Here is a 16,548-nt window from a genome sequence, read left to right as displayed (position 1 = left end):
TGGACTTTAGCAAGGTCTTTGACAAGTTATCACATGGTAGGGTGTTGCATAAGGTTAAATCTCACGGGATCCAGAGTGAGGTAGCTAAATGGATACAAAATTGGCTTCTTGACAGAAGACAGAGTGGTTGTTTTTCAAAGTGGAGACCTGTGACCAGCGGTGTGCCTCAGGGATCGGTGCTGGGTCCACTGTTATTTGTCATTTATATTAATGATTTGGATGAGAATATTGGACACGGTTAGTAAGTTTACAGATGAAACCAAGATTGGTGGCATAGTAGACAGTGAAAGAAGGTCATCTCGGATTGCAACAGGATCTTGATCAATTGGGCCAGTGGGCTGACGAATGGCAGATGGAGTTTAATTTAGATAAATGTATTTTGGTAGATTGAAGCAGGGCAAGACTTCCTCAGTTAATGGTAGGGCGTAGGGAGAGGTACAGAACAAAGAGATCTAGAGGTACAGGTTCATAGCTCTTTGAAAGTGGAGTCACAGGTGGACAGAGTAGTGACTAAGGCATTCGGCATGCTTGGTTTCATTGGTCAGAACATTGAATACAGGAGTTGGGACGTCTTGTTAAAGTTGTACAAGACATTGGTAAGGCCACACTTGGAATACTGTGTACAGTTCTGGTCACCCTATTATAGAAAGGATATTATTAAACTAAAAAGAGTGCAGAAAAGATTTACTAGGATGCTACCGGGACTTGATGGTTTGGGTTATAAGGAGAGGCTGGATAGACTGGGACTTTTTTTCTCTGGAGCGTAGGAGGCTGAGGGGTGATCTTATAGGGTCTATAAAATAATGAGGGGCATAGATCAGCTAGATAGTCAATATCTTTTCCCAAAAGTAGGGGAGTCTAAAACTAGAGGGCATAGGTTTAAGGGGAGAGATACAAAAGTGTTCAGAGGGGCAATTTTTTCACAGAGGGTGGTGAGTGTCTGGAACAAGCTGCCAGAGGTGGTGGTAGAGGCGGGTTCAATTTTGTCTTTGAAAAAGCATTTACAGTTACATGGGTACGATGGGCATAGAGGGATATGGGCCAAATGCGGGCAATTTGGACTAAATAAAAGGGGTGGCATGGACAAGTTGGGCCGAAGGGCCTGTTTCCATGCTGTAAACCTCTGACTCTGCCCTGCTCTGTTGGTGCCCCCCCCGGCGCCACTCCCTCGCTGCTGGTTCCCACCCTGCCTCCAGATGTGCACTGCTCCCTTGCTGTTGGCCCCCTCTGGCTGGGCTTCATTGTCAGCATGGCAGTGTGCTGGAAGCTGGTAAAAGAAAGAGTCGGACCCAAGAGGGATAAAAAGGAAACTTCATGCCAGAAAAATAGCAGAGATATTAAACCAAGTACTTTGCATCTATCTTTACAAAAGAAGAGGATGTTGGCACGGCTGAGATGAGCGAGGAGGTAACTCCTTGAGGAATTTGCAATTACGTAGAAATACGGAAAATAGGAGCAGGAGTAGACCGTTCGACCCTTCCAGCTTGCGCCACCTTGCGTTATGATCATGGCTGATCATGCAACTCAATAGCCTGATCCCAACTTTCCTCCCCATATCCTTTGATCCCCATTCGCTCCAAGAGCTATATCTATCTCCTTGAGAGGATACAATGTTTTGACCTCAGCTGCTTTCTGTGTAGAGAATTCCACAGGCTTATCACTCCCTGGGTGAAGAAATTTCTCCTCGTCTCAGTCCTGAAAGGTTTACCCTGTATCCTCGGACTGGTTCTGAACATCCTTCCTGCATCTACCCTGTCTAGTCTTGTTAGAATTTTATAGGTTTCTATCAGATTCTCTCGTCATTCTTCTGAACTCCGGTGAATACAATCCTAACCGACTCAATCTCTCCTCATACGTCAGTCCCACCATCTCTAAAATCAGTCTGGTAAACCTTTGTTGCACTCCCTCCACAGCAAGAACATCCTTCCTCAAATAAGGAGACCAAAACTGCATATGCTATTCCAGGCCTGGCCTCACCAAGGCCCTGTATAGTTGCAATGACACATCCCTGCTACAGTACTCAAATCCTCACTATGAAGGCCAACATATCATTTACCACCATTACCACCCGCTGCACCTGCTTGCTCACCTCCAGTGACTGGTGTACGAGGACACCCAGGTCTCGTTGTACATTCGCCCCTCTCAATTTATAGCCATTCAAATAATAATCTGCCTTCCTGTTTTTGCTACTATGGTGGATAAAACATTTATCCACATTATGCTGCCAAATCAGAGTGACAGTTCTGGATTTAACTCCACTTCCACTCTTTAACACAATGTAACCTGGCACTTCAGGGCAGTGGTGGGAGAATCTCGGGTTGTCAGTGGTGCCAAGCCCTCTGATGTGAAGAGAATTTGAGCCTCCCTGTGGTCTGGCCATTAAAATTTTCTCTTTGGAGAATAGAAGGGCGTTCTCCTTGTGACAATCCTTTGCCACAAAGAGGAACAGTTGAGGGGTTTGGGGTTCTGTATCATTTATGCAAGTACCGTATTGGTTATTTATTTTAAGCAGCTTTTGTGGTCGTGCACAGTATAAATAGCTATTGGGCTGTGTAATGGGAAATTCGTTCCATACAATACCATTGGGTCATAGCATCAAGCCAATCTGGGATACATATCTTAATGACCACAATTAAGGAGTGTTGCACACAAGCAGGCAGACTATCTCGCTGGCTGCCAGAGATCATCTTTCACCAATGGAGCTATAGATTTGTTGATTTATTTTTGTGTGGCGAATGTTGTGTTGGAAAGGTTTAGGGTGAACTCCCTGCCATTTTTGTACAATTAGTGTCAATGTTCCAAGGAGGCAAATTTTGCTGACATTGCAGTTATGTGAAGAGCACTTTTTAAATTCTATGTTCAATAGCAGCTTTGATCCAAACAATACTGAGATTAATGTATTTTGCTGTGTTTAACAAACTATACTACTCGCTTTGTTCCATATTCATGCCTGTCACTTCCCACACCATCCTGCATTTACTTTGCATGCCTGTCCCCTTGTTTCTTTAATAATTTGTGTAGTTCCTGTAAATAGTCTACCCATATCAAATGGGAACCTGGCATTTGCAGAAGGGTGCTTGCTGTAGAACAGCTACTTACAGTAAGCGACACTCATGTAAATACACCAACAACCCAGGACTCTTTATAAAGACTGCAGAAATCCCAAGTGCTACATTTGAACTTAGAACATAGAACATAGAAAAGCTACAGCACAAACAGGCCCTTCGGCCCACAAGTTGCGCCGAACATGTCCCTACCTACTAGGCTCACCTATAACTCTCTATGTTATTAACTTCCATGAACTTATCCAAAAGTCTCTTAAAAGACCCTATCGAATCCACCTCCACCACCACTACCGGCAGCCGATTGTGGTGGAAGAGGAAAACATTTAGGACGTTTTTAAGTTTGAATAGCAAGGCAGATGGTGTTAGTTTTAAAGAGGGCTTGATAACCTGGGTGGTGTTTGGGAGTAATACCAAGAGTTGTTTTTCTTGGAATGACCAGATAAGAGATTACTGATTACAGAATCAACAGGGAAATCCGATCAACTAGAATGAGGCTGCCCGACTTTGTAAAGGAAGTAGGAACAGCAGGAATTGTATCCATTTACATTGCACAGGGGTTATGATAAGGAAAACAAACAGTATGTATGCATGTGCAATGTGAAGGTGAAGAAAGGAGTGGGAGGTTGTGCTGATGGGGAAGGTGGATGCTGATGTGAAATCTAAATATTAGCACAGACCAGTTGGATCAAGTGGTCTTTTTCTTTGCTGGAAATATTATGCAATTCTGATTTTCTTTTTAGTTCATTCCTGGGATGTGAGCATTGTTATTACCCCATCCCTATTTGCCTCTGAGAAGGTAGTCATAAACTGCTGCAATCCATCTGGTGTAGATGTATCCACAATATTAACAAGGGATCCTCAGTTTTTTCATCCAGCAACATTGAAGGAATGATAATTACAGTTCCGAGTCAGGTTGGTGTGTAGCTTGGAGAGGAACTTGCAGGCGGTGATGGTGTTCCCATGCGCCTGTTGCCCTTGTGTTCTACTAGGTAATAGAGGTGATGGATTTGGAAGGTGCTGAAGTCTGTGATTCTGTGGTAGGAACAAACGAAAAGTCGATAATAACTGAAGTACATTAATCTGTTTGAAGCTTTTCGCCGTGTCTGGTGTTCCGGGGTTGCGATTCTGTGGTAGTGGATGAGTTTTAATGTCTTGTCCCTTCATTCCTGAATCCCTCCTGCATCAGTCGCAATCTTGGGGTGATGGGGTCCCTCAACCGTCCTTCGAAGCAGAGGATTGTTGTGCGCTGTCAGAGTATTTATGAATGGACAGGTCACAGCAAACTGCAGCACTGACAGAATGACCACCTTCAGAGATGTGAACGACCTTCTGCAATTTTTGAATTCTTACCATAGAATCGCAAAGTTTGTAATACAGAATCCGGACTTTTAACCCAACTGGTCCAGGCCAACTGGCTTCACACCATTCTTCCCCCCCCCCCCCTCACTGTCAGCATAACCTGTTCAATGACTTAAATGGATATAATTCCTGTTCCTATTTGTTTTAGAGTGAGGTTAGTAATGACTGATCTGCTCAGTGAACCTGATCGGCATACAAACTGACAGCCATTTCATTTCAATACGTTCTATTTACACAAGATCCATGTTGATGGCAACCACAGGGAAGTGCCTTTGCCTGATGTGTGTTGGTTCTGGTGGTAAACCTGCAAGCTGGGTTTGTTTTTGGGGAACTGGGATGTTATTAATTTATTCTTTCAGCATTGAATGCCCATGTTTTAGGGATGGTGAATCCAGAGCCCTGTCTTTTGTACATTATTTAGGCTGAAGGTGACACTCCTTTAGTGGTGCAGCCATTTCGGTATTGAGAAACCTAGTAACAAGTAGCTAGCTGGAGGTTTTACATGACTTGTCTCTAGTTTGCTATTGGCCTCACTTTATAACCAGACAGGCCCCATTACATAACATAAAAATACATGGGGCAGATGTTATTTCTATTTGTTCCTGGGATGTGGACATCTCTCGCTAGGCCAGCATTTGTTATCCATTCCTAATTGCCCTTTGAGAGCAGTTAAGAGTCAGCCACATTGCTGTGCATCTGGAGACGCATGTAGGCCAGACCAGTAAGGATGGCAGATTTCCTTCCCTAAAGGACATTAGTGAACCAGATGGGTTTTAAAGTTTTATGGTCACTATTACTGAGAATAGCTTTCAATTCCAGGTTTTTTTACTTTAATTAATTGAATGTGAATTAATTCCCCCTGAGCACTCGCCCTGGCCTCTGGGTTAGTACTCCAGTAAATATTGCCACGAGACCACATTTCCCCTATTCATCAGTGTTGTTGGATACCAATGTGACAAGTTAGATACAAGTGGAGAAGCCATCTGTCCTATCTTGAGATATAACCAGAAAGAAACCTGCAAATCCTATTCACAGCATCTAACTGCATCACAGTGGCACAGTGGGTTAGCACTGCTGCCTCACAGCGCCAGGGACCCAGGTTCAATTCCCGGCTTGGGTCACTATCTGTGTGGAGTTTGCACATTCTCCCTGTGTCTGCGTGGGTTTCCTCCGGGTGCTCCGGTTTCCTCCCACAGTCCGAAGATGTGCAGGCTAGGTGAATTGGCCATGCTAAATTCTTCCTCGGTGTACCTGAACAGGCGCCAGAGTGTGGCGACTAGGGGATTTTCACCGTAACTTCATTGCAGTGTTAATGTAAGCCTACTTGTGACACTCATAAATAAACTTTAAAATATTAGGCATCACACTCGGGCAGACTGTTCAGTTGTATGTTTATCAGTAACAGCGCTGCCAAGAGCTTTGTGGCTGTCGGGACCCCTCCCCACCCATCGTTATCATTGAGCTAAGATGTCAGCACCATTGCAGGGTATATTGTGTTGAGTTGCTTCCTCCTTGTGAAATTGCTACCTTCCCCTTTTCCTGTACGTTGCCAGTCTAATGAAATGTCTTCTAAGAAATGTTTGTTTATTTTCTCCAGGCGCTTGATCACAGATTCCAAAGTCAAGTTGAAGTACCAGCATTTAATAACCAACAGTTTTGTAGAGGTAAGGCTCTCTCTCTCTGGAAGAAATGCGATGTGTGGAAGTGCACAATAAGTAAAAGTAAAGATGAAACTGTGTTGTAAAGGCTTGCACTGCATACATCGGCTGCTAAACTGGTGTCATCGCAATTCCTAAAAAAAATAAATTTGAATTTAATTAAATTCAGGATTGAATTATAAATATATTTAATTTGGTTTGTGAATTGCTTTGCAGAATAGAACCATAGAAAATTACAACTCAAAAACAGGCCTTTTGGCCTTCCTTGTCTGTGCCGAACCATTTTATGCCTAGTCCCACTGACCTGCACTTGGACCATATCCCTCCACACCCCCCTCATCCATGAACCCGTCCAAGTTTTTCTTAAATGTTAAAAGTGACCCCGCGTTTACCACTTTATCCGGCAGCTCAATCCACACTCCCACCACTCTCTGCGTGAAGAAGCCCCCCCTAATATTCCCTTTAAACTTTTCTCCTTTCACCCTTAACCCATGCCCTCTGGTTTTTTTCTCCCCTAGCCTAGTGGAAAAAGCCTGCTTGCATTCACTCTATCTATACCCATCAAAATCTTATACACCTCTAACAAATCTCCCCTCATTCTTCCACGCTCCAGGGAATAAAGTCCTAACCTATTCAATCTCTCTCTGTAACTCAGCTTCTCAAGTCCCGGCAACATCCTTGTGAACCTTCTCTGCACTCTTTCAACCCTATTTACATCCTTCCTATAACTAGGTGACCAAAACTGTACACAATACTCTAAATTCGGCCTCACCAATGCCTTATATAACCTTGTAACAGTTTTAACAACACCAGGTTAAAGTCCAACAGGTTTATTTGGTAGCAAATACCATTAGCTTTCGGAGCGCTGCTCCTTCGTCAGATGGAGTGGAAATCTGCTCTCAAACAGGGCGCAGAGACACAAAATCAAGTTACAGAATACTGATTAGGATGCAAATCTCTACAGCCAACCAGTTCTTAAAGATACAGACAATGTGAGTGGAGGAGGGAGCATTAATCACAGGTTAAAGAGATGTGTATTGTCTCCAGACAGGACAGCCAGCAAGTCCAGGAGGCAAGCTGTGGGGGTTACTGATAGTGTGACATAAAGCCAATATCCCGGTTTAGGCCGTCCTCATGTGTGCGGAACTTGGCTATCAGCAAATTTGCCGATGATACAAAAATTGGAGGTGTAGTGGACAGTGAGGAAGGTTTTCAAAGCTTGCAGAGGGATTTGGACCAACTAGAAAAATGGGCTGTTCTGCACACATGAGGACGGCCTAAACCGGGATATTGGCTTTATGTCACACTATCAGTAACCCCCACAGCTTGCCTCCTGGACTTGTTGGCTGTCCTGTCTGGAGACAATACGCATCTCTTTAACCTGTGCTTAATGCTCCCTCCACTCACATTGTCTGTATCTTTAAGAACTGGTTGGCTGTAGAGATTTGCATTCTAATCAGTATTCTGTAACTTGATTTTGTGTCTCTGTGCCCTGTTTGAGAGCAGATTTCCACTCCATCTGACGAAGGAGCAGCGCTCCGAAAGCTAATGGTATTTGCTACCAAATAAACCTGTTGGACTTTAACCTGGTGGTGTTAAAACTGTTACTGTGTTTACCCCAATCCAACGCCAGCATCTCCACATCATTATATAACCTCACCATAACACTCCCAACTTTTATACTCGATACTCCGATTTATAAAGGCCAATGTACCAAAGGCACTCTTTACGATCCTATCCACCTGTGCCGTCACTTTTAGGGAATTCTGTACCTGTATTCCCAGATCCCTCTGTTCAACTGCACTCTTCGGAGTCCTACCATTTACCCTGTACGTTCTACTTTGGTTTGTCCTTCCAATGTGCAATATCTCACACTTGTCTGCGTTAAATTCCATTTGCCATTTTTCAGCCCATGTTTCTAGTTGGTCCAAATCCCTCTGCAAGCTTTGAAAACCTTCCTCACTGTCCACTACACCTCCAATCTTTGTATCATCAGCAAATTTGCTGATCCAATTTACCACATTATCATTCAGATCATTGATATAGATGACAAACAACAATGGACCCAACACCGATCCCTGCGGCACACCACTAGTCACAGGCCTCCACTCAGAGAAGCAATCCTCCACAACCACTCTCTGGCTTCTTCCATTGATGTGGAGATGCCGGCGTTGGACTGGGGTAAGCACAGTAAGAAGTCTCACAACACCAGGTTAAAGTCCAACAGGTTGATTTGGTAGCAAATACCATAAGCTTTCGGAGCACAGCTCCTTCGTCAGATGGAGTGGATATCTGTTCTCAAACAGTGCAAACAGACATAGAAATCAAATTACAGAATACTGATTAGAATGCAAATCTCTACAGCCAGCCAGGTCTTAAATGTACAGACAATGTGGGTGGAGGGAGCATTCAGCCTTGGATCTTCAGGTAAGCGTTCTCCAAGGCGGCCTTCACGACACACGACAGCACAGAGTCGCTGAGCAGAAACTGATAGCCAAGTTCCGCACACATGAGGACGGCCTAAACCGGGATGTTGGATTTATGTCACATTATCAGTAACCCCCACAGCTTGCCTCCTGGACTTGCAGAATTTCACTAGCTGTTCTGTCTGGAGACAATACACATCTCTTTAACCTGTGTTGAATGCTCCCTCCACCCACATTGTCTGTACATTTAAGACCTGGCTGGCTGTAGAGATTTGCATTCTAATCAGTATTCTGTAATTTGATTTCTGTGTCTGTTTGCATTGTTTGAGAACAGATATCCACTCCATCTGACGAAGGAGCTGTGCTCCGAAAGCTTATGGTATTTGCTACCAAATAAACCTGTTGGACTTTAACCTGGTGTTGAGACTTCTTACTGTTCTTCCATTGAGCCAGTGTCTAATCCAATTTACTACCTCCCCATGTATACCCAGCGACTGAACCTTCCTAACTAACCTCCCATGAGGGACCTTGTCAAAGGCCTTGCTGAAATCCAGGTAGACAACATCCACCGCCTTCCCTTCATCCACTTTCCTGGTAACCTCCTCGAAAAACTCTAATAGATTGGTCAAACATGACCTACCACGCACAAAGCCATGTTGACTCTCCCTAATAAGTCCCTGTCTATCCAAATATTTGTAGATCCTATCCCTTATCACTCCTTCCAATAACTTGCCCACCACTGACGTCAAACTTACTGACCTATAATTTCCCAGATTTCTTTTGGAACCTTTTTTAAACAACGGAACAACTTGAGCCACCCTCCAATCATCCGGCACCTCCCCCGTGAATACTGACATTTTAAATATGTCTGCCAGGGCCCCTGCAAGTTCAACACTAGCTTCCCTCAAGGTCCGTGGGAATACCCTGTCCGGTCCTGGGGATTTATCCACTCTGATTTGCCTCAAGACAGCAAGCACCTCCTCCCCTTTAATCTGTAAAGGTTCCATGACCTCCTTACCAGTTTGCCCTATTTCCGTAGACTCCATGCCCGTTTCCTCAGTAAATACGGATGCAAAAAAACCATTTAGTATCTCCCCCATCTCTTTTGGTTCCATACACAGTCTACCACTCTGGTCTTCAAGAGGACCAATTTTATCCCTCACTATCCTTTTGCTCCTAACATATCTATAGGAGCTCTTTGGATTTTCCTTCACTCTGTCTGCCAAAGCAACCTCATGTCTTCTTTTAGCCCTCCTGATTTCCCTCTTAAGTAGCTTCTTGCACTTTTTATACTCCTCGAGCATCTGATCTGTTCCTTGCTGCCTGTACATTTCATACAACTCTCTCTCCCTCTTAATCAGTGTTATAATCTCCCTCAAGAACCAAGGTTCCTTATCCCTATTTACTTTACCTTTAATCCTGACAGGAACATACAAACGCTGCACACTCAAAATTTCTCCTTTGAAGGCCTCCCACTTTCCATTTACATCCTTACCAGAGAACAGCCTGTGCCAATCCACATGATGTGGAGATGCCGGCGTTGGACTGGGGTAAGCACAGTAAGAAGTCTCACAACTTCCCAGATCCCTTCTCATTTCATCAAATTTGGCCTTTTTCCAGTTCAGAACTTCAACCCGAGGACCAGATCTATCCTTATCCACGATCAGGTTGAAACTAATGGCATTATGATCACTGGATCCAAAGTGTTCCCTCACACTCGCATCCATCACCTGCCCTATCTCATTTCCCAATAGGAGATCCAATGTCGCATCCTCTCTAGTTGGCACCTCTATATACTGATGTAGAAAATTCTCCTGAACACATTTTACAAACTCTACCCCGTCTAAACCTTTAACAGTATGCGAGTCCCAATCTATATGTGGAAAATTAAAATCCCCTACTATCACAACTTTGTGTTTCTTGCAGTTGTCAGCTATCTCTCTGCTGATTTGCTCCTCCAATTCCCGCTGACTATTGGGTGGTCTATAATACAACCCCATTAATGTGGTCATACCTTTCCTGTTTCTCAGCTCCACCCATAGGGCCTCTGTAGACAAGCTCCCTAATCTATCCTGCCTGAGTACCGCTGTAACATTTTCCCTGACCAACAATGCCATCCCCCCACCTTTTATCCCTCTGCCTCTATCCCACCTGAAACATTGGAACCCTGGAACATTGAGCTGCCAGTCCTGCCCCTCCTGTAGCCAAGTTTCACTAATGGCTATAATGTCATATTTCCACGTGTTTATCCACGCCTTCAGCTCATCTGCCTTACCCACAATACTCCTGGCATTGAAATAGACACACCTCAAAAGGTTATTTCCACCACACTCAACTCTTCCATTTGTGATTTTACTTGAACTAACTTTTTTTTTTTTCCCCTGCTCCACTATCTGCTCTGACACTCTGGTTCCCATCCCCCTGCAAATCTAGTTTAAACGCTCCCCAATAACACTAGCAAACCTCCCTGCAAGTATATTGGTCCCCTTGTAGTTTAGGTGTAACCCGTCTCTCTTGTACAGGTCCCACCTGCCCCAGAAGAGGTCCCAATGATCCAAGAATTGGAAACCCTGCCCCCTGCACCAGTTCCTCAGCCATGTGTTCATCCGCCCAAGCATCCTACTCCTGCCCTCACTGGCATGTGGCTCAGGTAGCAATCCTGAGATTACTACCCTCGGGGTCCTGCTTTTTAACTTCCTTCCACGCTCTTTGTACTCACTCTTTAGGACCTCCTCACTCTTCCTACCTACGTCATTTGTACCGATGTGTACCACGACATCTGGCTGATCACCTTTCCACTTTAGAACGCTGTGCACGCGATCAGAGACATCGCTGACCTTGGCACCCGGGAGGCAACAAACCATGCGGGAGTCTCTGTCCCGACCACAGAACCTCCTGTCCGTACCTCTGACCATTGAGTCCCCTATCACCACTGCTCTCCCCTTCTTCCTCGCACCCTTTTGCGCTGTAGAACCAGACTCCGTATCAGAGTTCCGGCTGTCGCAGCTTGTCCCAGGTAAAGCATCTCCCACAACAGTGTCCAATTTAGTATACCTGTTGTGGGAGTTTGGCAGTAGCTGGAGCTTTGTCGTTCTGGGTGGGGTTGGTAGTTGTTGTGCCTCAGAATTCAGACAACTGGTTAATGAGATAATGACAGCCCGACTGGAACTTGTCCTTTTTGTGCCAGCTTCTCATCACTATGCCTGTTTTTTTTTGTTTTACCGAGTGTGACACCAACATTTGTGCTTTTCCATCGCAGTGCAATCGACTATTAAAGTGGTGCCCTGCCCCTGACTGTCACCATGTTATTAAAGTCCAGTACCCTGACGCAAAACCAGTTCGTTGTAAATGTGGCCGGCAGTTCTGGTAAGTGTGCGCAGACTTTCTACCCAAGTGCCACTCTGTTATTGGGTGTCTTTAATTGGAGCCTGAATCGCACACATATTAAGAGCTTTCCTTTTAATTTGCAGCTTCAACTGTGCTGAGAATTGGCATGATCCTGTTAAATGCAAGGTGAGAGACTCCTGTATGTAGGAACATAGGAGTAGGCCATTTGGCCTGCTCCAATATTCAGTTCGATTATGGTTGGTCATCTAGCTCACTTTCCTGAGCTATCGCATCTCTCTTGGTGCCAGTTTCCAAAAATCTATTGATGAACATGCTCACTTATGGAGCTTCCAACACCCTGTGGGGTGGAGAATTCCAAAGATTTTCCACCCTCGAGTGAAGAGAATCCCTCTTAGTCCCAATTGGCTTGATCCTTACTCTGAGACCGTTGGCTCTAGACTCACCAATCAGGGGAACCATCCTATCTACATCCACCCTGTAATAATTTTGTACGTTTCAACAAGGTTACCTCTCGATTTTCGAAACTATAGCGACCTACAATTCCGTTTCCTTAATCTCTTTTCATTAGTCAGTCCTACAGGTTTATTTATAGCACGAGCTTTCGTAGTGCTGCTCCTTCATCAGGGCACTCACCTGATGAAGGAGCAGCGCTCGAAAGCTCGTGCTACCAAATAAACCTGTTGGACTTTAACCTGGTGTTGAGACTTCTTACTGTGCCCACCCCAGTCCAACGCCGACATCTCCACATCTTAGTCAATCCTGCCATCCCAGGAATTGGTTTGGTGAGCCTCAGTTGCACTCCCTCTATGGCAAGTACATCCTCCTTTAGATAAGACCAAAACTGTACACAATACTCCAGGTGTGGTTTCACCAAAGCTCTGTACAATTTCAGTGAGATATCTTTACTCCTGTACTCAAGTCCCCTTGCAATGAATGCCAAGATGTACTGCTATCGCTAAATTCCAAATACAAAATCAAAATATTGCAGATGCAAATAAAACAGAAAATGATGGAATGGAAATGACCTGGCAGTCTCAATGGAGAGACAAGGATCAGTAATGTTCTGCCCGATCCTACTGTTTCCGGTGTTTTCTGCTTTTATTTATAAAAATAATTGGATGTACCTGTGTAGACAGTGAAGAGAGAATAGATGACTAATAAGTCCTGCAAATATACTGAACAATCAACAAGGGACATCTTGTTTCTCATTGGGGGTGGGAAATTATCATGATAATGGAGTGAACAGAATAAGCTAAGATGTTACAGCTGAAGTCTCGTGTTCCCATGGGCTGAGTTCAGTGAAGTGTCACGTGGAACCCAGAGCTTCCTAATATGAACGTAATATCTCCTTGGGATGCTACAATAACTGAAGGTTTCTTAGCACTGGCAGAATCATGGAGTCCCTACAGTGCTGAAGGAGACCATTCAGCTCAACGAGCCTGCACCGACCACAATACCACCCAGGCCCTATCCCCATAACCCCTGTTTACTCTGGTGGTCCCCCCTGACGCTAAGTGGCCATGCTAAATTGCCCATCAACCTAACCCACACATCTTTGGACTGTGGGAGGAAACCGGAGCAGCCGGAGGAAAAATGTACAAACATCTCACAAACAGAGGCCAGAATTGAACCCGGGTCCCTGATGCTGTGAGGCAGCAGTGCTAACCACTGTGCCACCGTGTCACTGTGAGGCAGCAGTGCGAACCACTGTGCCACCGTGTCACTGTGAGGCAGCAGTGCTAACCACTGTGCCACCGTGTCACTGTGAGGCAGCAGTGCTAACCACTGTGCCACCGTGTCACTGTGAGGCAGCAGTGCTAACCACTTTGCTACCGTGTCACTGTGAGGCAGCAGTGCTAACCACTGTGCCACCGTGTCACTGTGAGGCAGCAGTGCTAACCACTGTGCCACCGTGTCACTGTGAGGCAGCAGTGCTAACCACTGTGCCACCGTGTCACTGTGAGGCAGCAGTGCTAACCACTTTGCTACCGTGCCACCCCAGGGAGCAAGTCACTTTGAGCAAGATAATGCAGGAAGAAGAACAAAGACTGGTCCGTGAAAGTGTAATAAATGCCTCAAAGACTATGCACTGAGTGCCAGTATTTTGCAATGTACTGATCGCCATATAATCCTAAATATTTCTCAAATGATCTGCATTTATTGTGTATATGGATGAGCTGCCTCAGTTGTAGTCGGTAACGGCAGAGATTGTCTATAATGGTTTCTTCTTCTTTGTAGTGGTTGAAGAAGTGGATTAAAAAGTGCGATGATGACAGCGAAACCTCCAATTGGATAGCAGCAAACACTAAGGTAGACCAGTGATCTCCAGAGTCTTTATGCAGTTGGATGACTGCTGCACCAGAACATTTGTGAAGAATTACAGCGAAGCCCATTCTTATTACTTGCCGTTGTGTTCATCCCTCAGATTGTCATAGTCATAAAGTGCCATTTGGAAGTACTTCCATCAATATCTGTCTTTAGGATGAAGTTAACTAGACAAAATATTACAAAACTGAACAATAAGAGTAGTCTTGAGTGGTACCACAAAGGGCAAAAGGCACACTGGTCTCCATCTCTGAGTTCCTGTGTTCTTCATCGAATCCCTACAGTGCAGAAAGCGGCCGTTTGGCCCATTGAGTCTGCACCAGTCACAATCACTCTCCCAGGCCCTATCCCCATAATCCTACTTATTTTACCCTCGCACTAAGGATCAATTTAGCATAGCCGATCAACCTAACCCGCATATCTTTGGACTGTGGGGGGGAACCAGAGCACCTAGAGGAAACCCACGCAGACACACAGAACGTGCAAACTCCATACAGACAGTCACCCAAGCCGGAAGTCGAACCTGGACCCCTGGCGCTGTGAGGCAGCAGTGCTAACCACTGTGTTGCCCAATGCTCTTTCTGCCTGGCATCTGTACAGGTTTTTTTCCATCTAATCCAAATATAGATGTGTTCGGAAGGAGACAGTTGAGAGTGTCCCAGCCCTTCCAAGTCCAGCATCCGCACCCCTGTGACTTCTGCTGGGAGAGGCAGCACTCCACAGGATAAAGGCCAGAATTCATCGTAGGTTAAACTGCAACAGAAACACGTTCCAGGGGCTGAACAATTTGCTGTTCGGTGTCCACATGTCTGCAAATGAGACAGCCTTAAAAAAAATGGCAGGAGCAAAGGTTAACAGAATATGGGAGAGGTTATGGGTGCTCAATTTAAAACTGCTCTCCAGGTCCCCCTACTTGAGTAGGGGGACATAAACTTGTAGCAACATAAACTTGTTTTAATAGTGAGTGATTTTCATTTCCACAGTAAAGGGTAGCATTACGCAAGCGATAGTTTGGTGTGTTTTACTTTGCTGCAGTTGGGTGTGGGCAGTATTCAGTGAGCACTATTGGTGCTGCAGGACGTCAATGATCACTTAAAGTAAATTTATAATTAAATAGAAATTACAGTATGGAAACAGGTCACTCTGTCCAACCAGTCCATGCTTTCCACGTCAGCAGTAATAATCCTAATGCCCACTCTGTTCTCCTATCCTTCATTCTGTTTTACTTCAAACATCCATCCAACATTCTTGTAAGTTTTGAGAGAGTTCCTGCCTCAGTCTCAAACACTTGATATCCCATTTAAGTCTCTAAACTCCCTTCGGAAAAAGCTGCTTCCCTCCCTGTCCGTCCTTAATCTCTTGCATTTAATCCTGTGTATGCGTCCTTTTACCAGAACCCTCAATCACTGGGAACTGTCTGTTTCTACTTCTGTAATAAAGTCCCTACACTGTTGAAGAGGCAGCATATCTGACCCAGTCCTATCCCCATGTTTCCCATGGCTAATCCATCTATTATAGAAAGAATATCATTAAACTAGAAAGAGTGCAGAAAAGATTTACTAGGATGCTACCGGGACTTGATGGTTTGAATTATAAGAAGAGGTTGGATAGACTGGGACTTTTTTCTCTGGAGCGTAGGAGACTGAGGGGTGATCCTATAGAGGTCTATAAAATAATGAGGGGCATAGATCAGCTAGATAGTCAATATCTTTTCCCCAAAAGGTAGGTGAGTCTAAAACTAGAGGGCATAGGTTTAAGGTGAGAGGGGAGAGATACAAAAGGGTCCAGAGGGGCAATTTTTTCTCTCTCAGGGTGGCGAGTGTCTGGAACAAGCTGCCAGAGGTAGTAGTAGAGGCGGGTATAATTTTGTCTTGTAAAAAAATGTTTAGACAGTTACATGGGTAAGGTGGGTACAGAGGGATATGGGCCAAATACGGGCAATTGGGATTAGCTTAGGGGTTTTAAAAAAGGGGTGACATGGACAAGTTGGGCGAAGGGCCTGTTTCCATGCTGTAAACCTCTATGACTCTATCTAACAGACACATCTTGGGACACTAAAGGGCAACTAAGCATGGCCAATCCACCTAACTTGTCCCCATCCCTTCATAATGTTAAACACCTTTTTCAAATTACTCCTTAATTCCTTCTCATGAAAACGACTCCAATTTCTTCGAATCTTCCTTTGTATTTCCTCATGAGGCAGCAACCTACTCGCAAATCTGTGCTGTTACTTTCAGTATTGTGGATTCTAAACCTGTTCCTTGTTAACAGAATCCAAGCTGGTTGGTGAAGAAACCAAGGCACAGAGCTTTTCTTCTTTGATAAAGTTTATTGGTTTTGTTCCGTTTAATAGTTCCATTCTCTCAC

The 16,548-nt window shown here is 44.7% G+C and overlaps 1 protein-coding gene across 1 annotated transcript in view; it reads left to right on the top strand.

The window, feature by feature from the left end:
• Positions 1-16,548, top strand: part of LOC144480459 (E3 ubiquitin-protein ligase ARIH1) — a 68,684-nt gene that overhangs the window by 38,762 nt on the left and 13,374 nt on the right. The window contains exons 6-9 of the mRNA XM_078199903.1: positions 6,022-6,088; positions 11,768-11,874; positions 11,979-12,021; positions 14,095-14,166. Of these exons, the coding sequence (XP_078056029.1) occupies positions 6,022-6,088; positions 11,768-11,874; positions 11,979-12,021; positions 14,095-14,166 (289 nt within the window). The remainder of the gene's footprint in view (positions 1-6,021; positions 6,089-11,767; positions 11,875-11,978; positions 12,022-14,094; positions 14,167-16,548) is intronic.

This window comes from Mustelus asterias, chromosome 29, assembly GCF_964213995.1.
Source record: "Mustelus asterias chromosome 29, sMusAst1.hap1.1, whole genome shotgun sequence".
NCBI lineage: Eukaryota > Metazoa > Chordata > Chondrichthyes > Carcharhiniformes > Triakidae > Mustelus > Mustelus asterias.
This window is presented reverse-complemented; position numbering and strand designations above follow the sequence as displayed.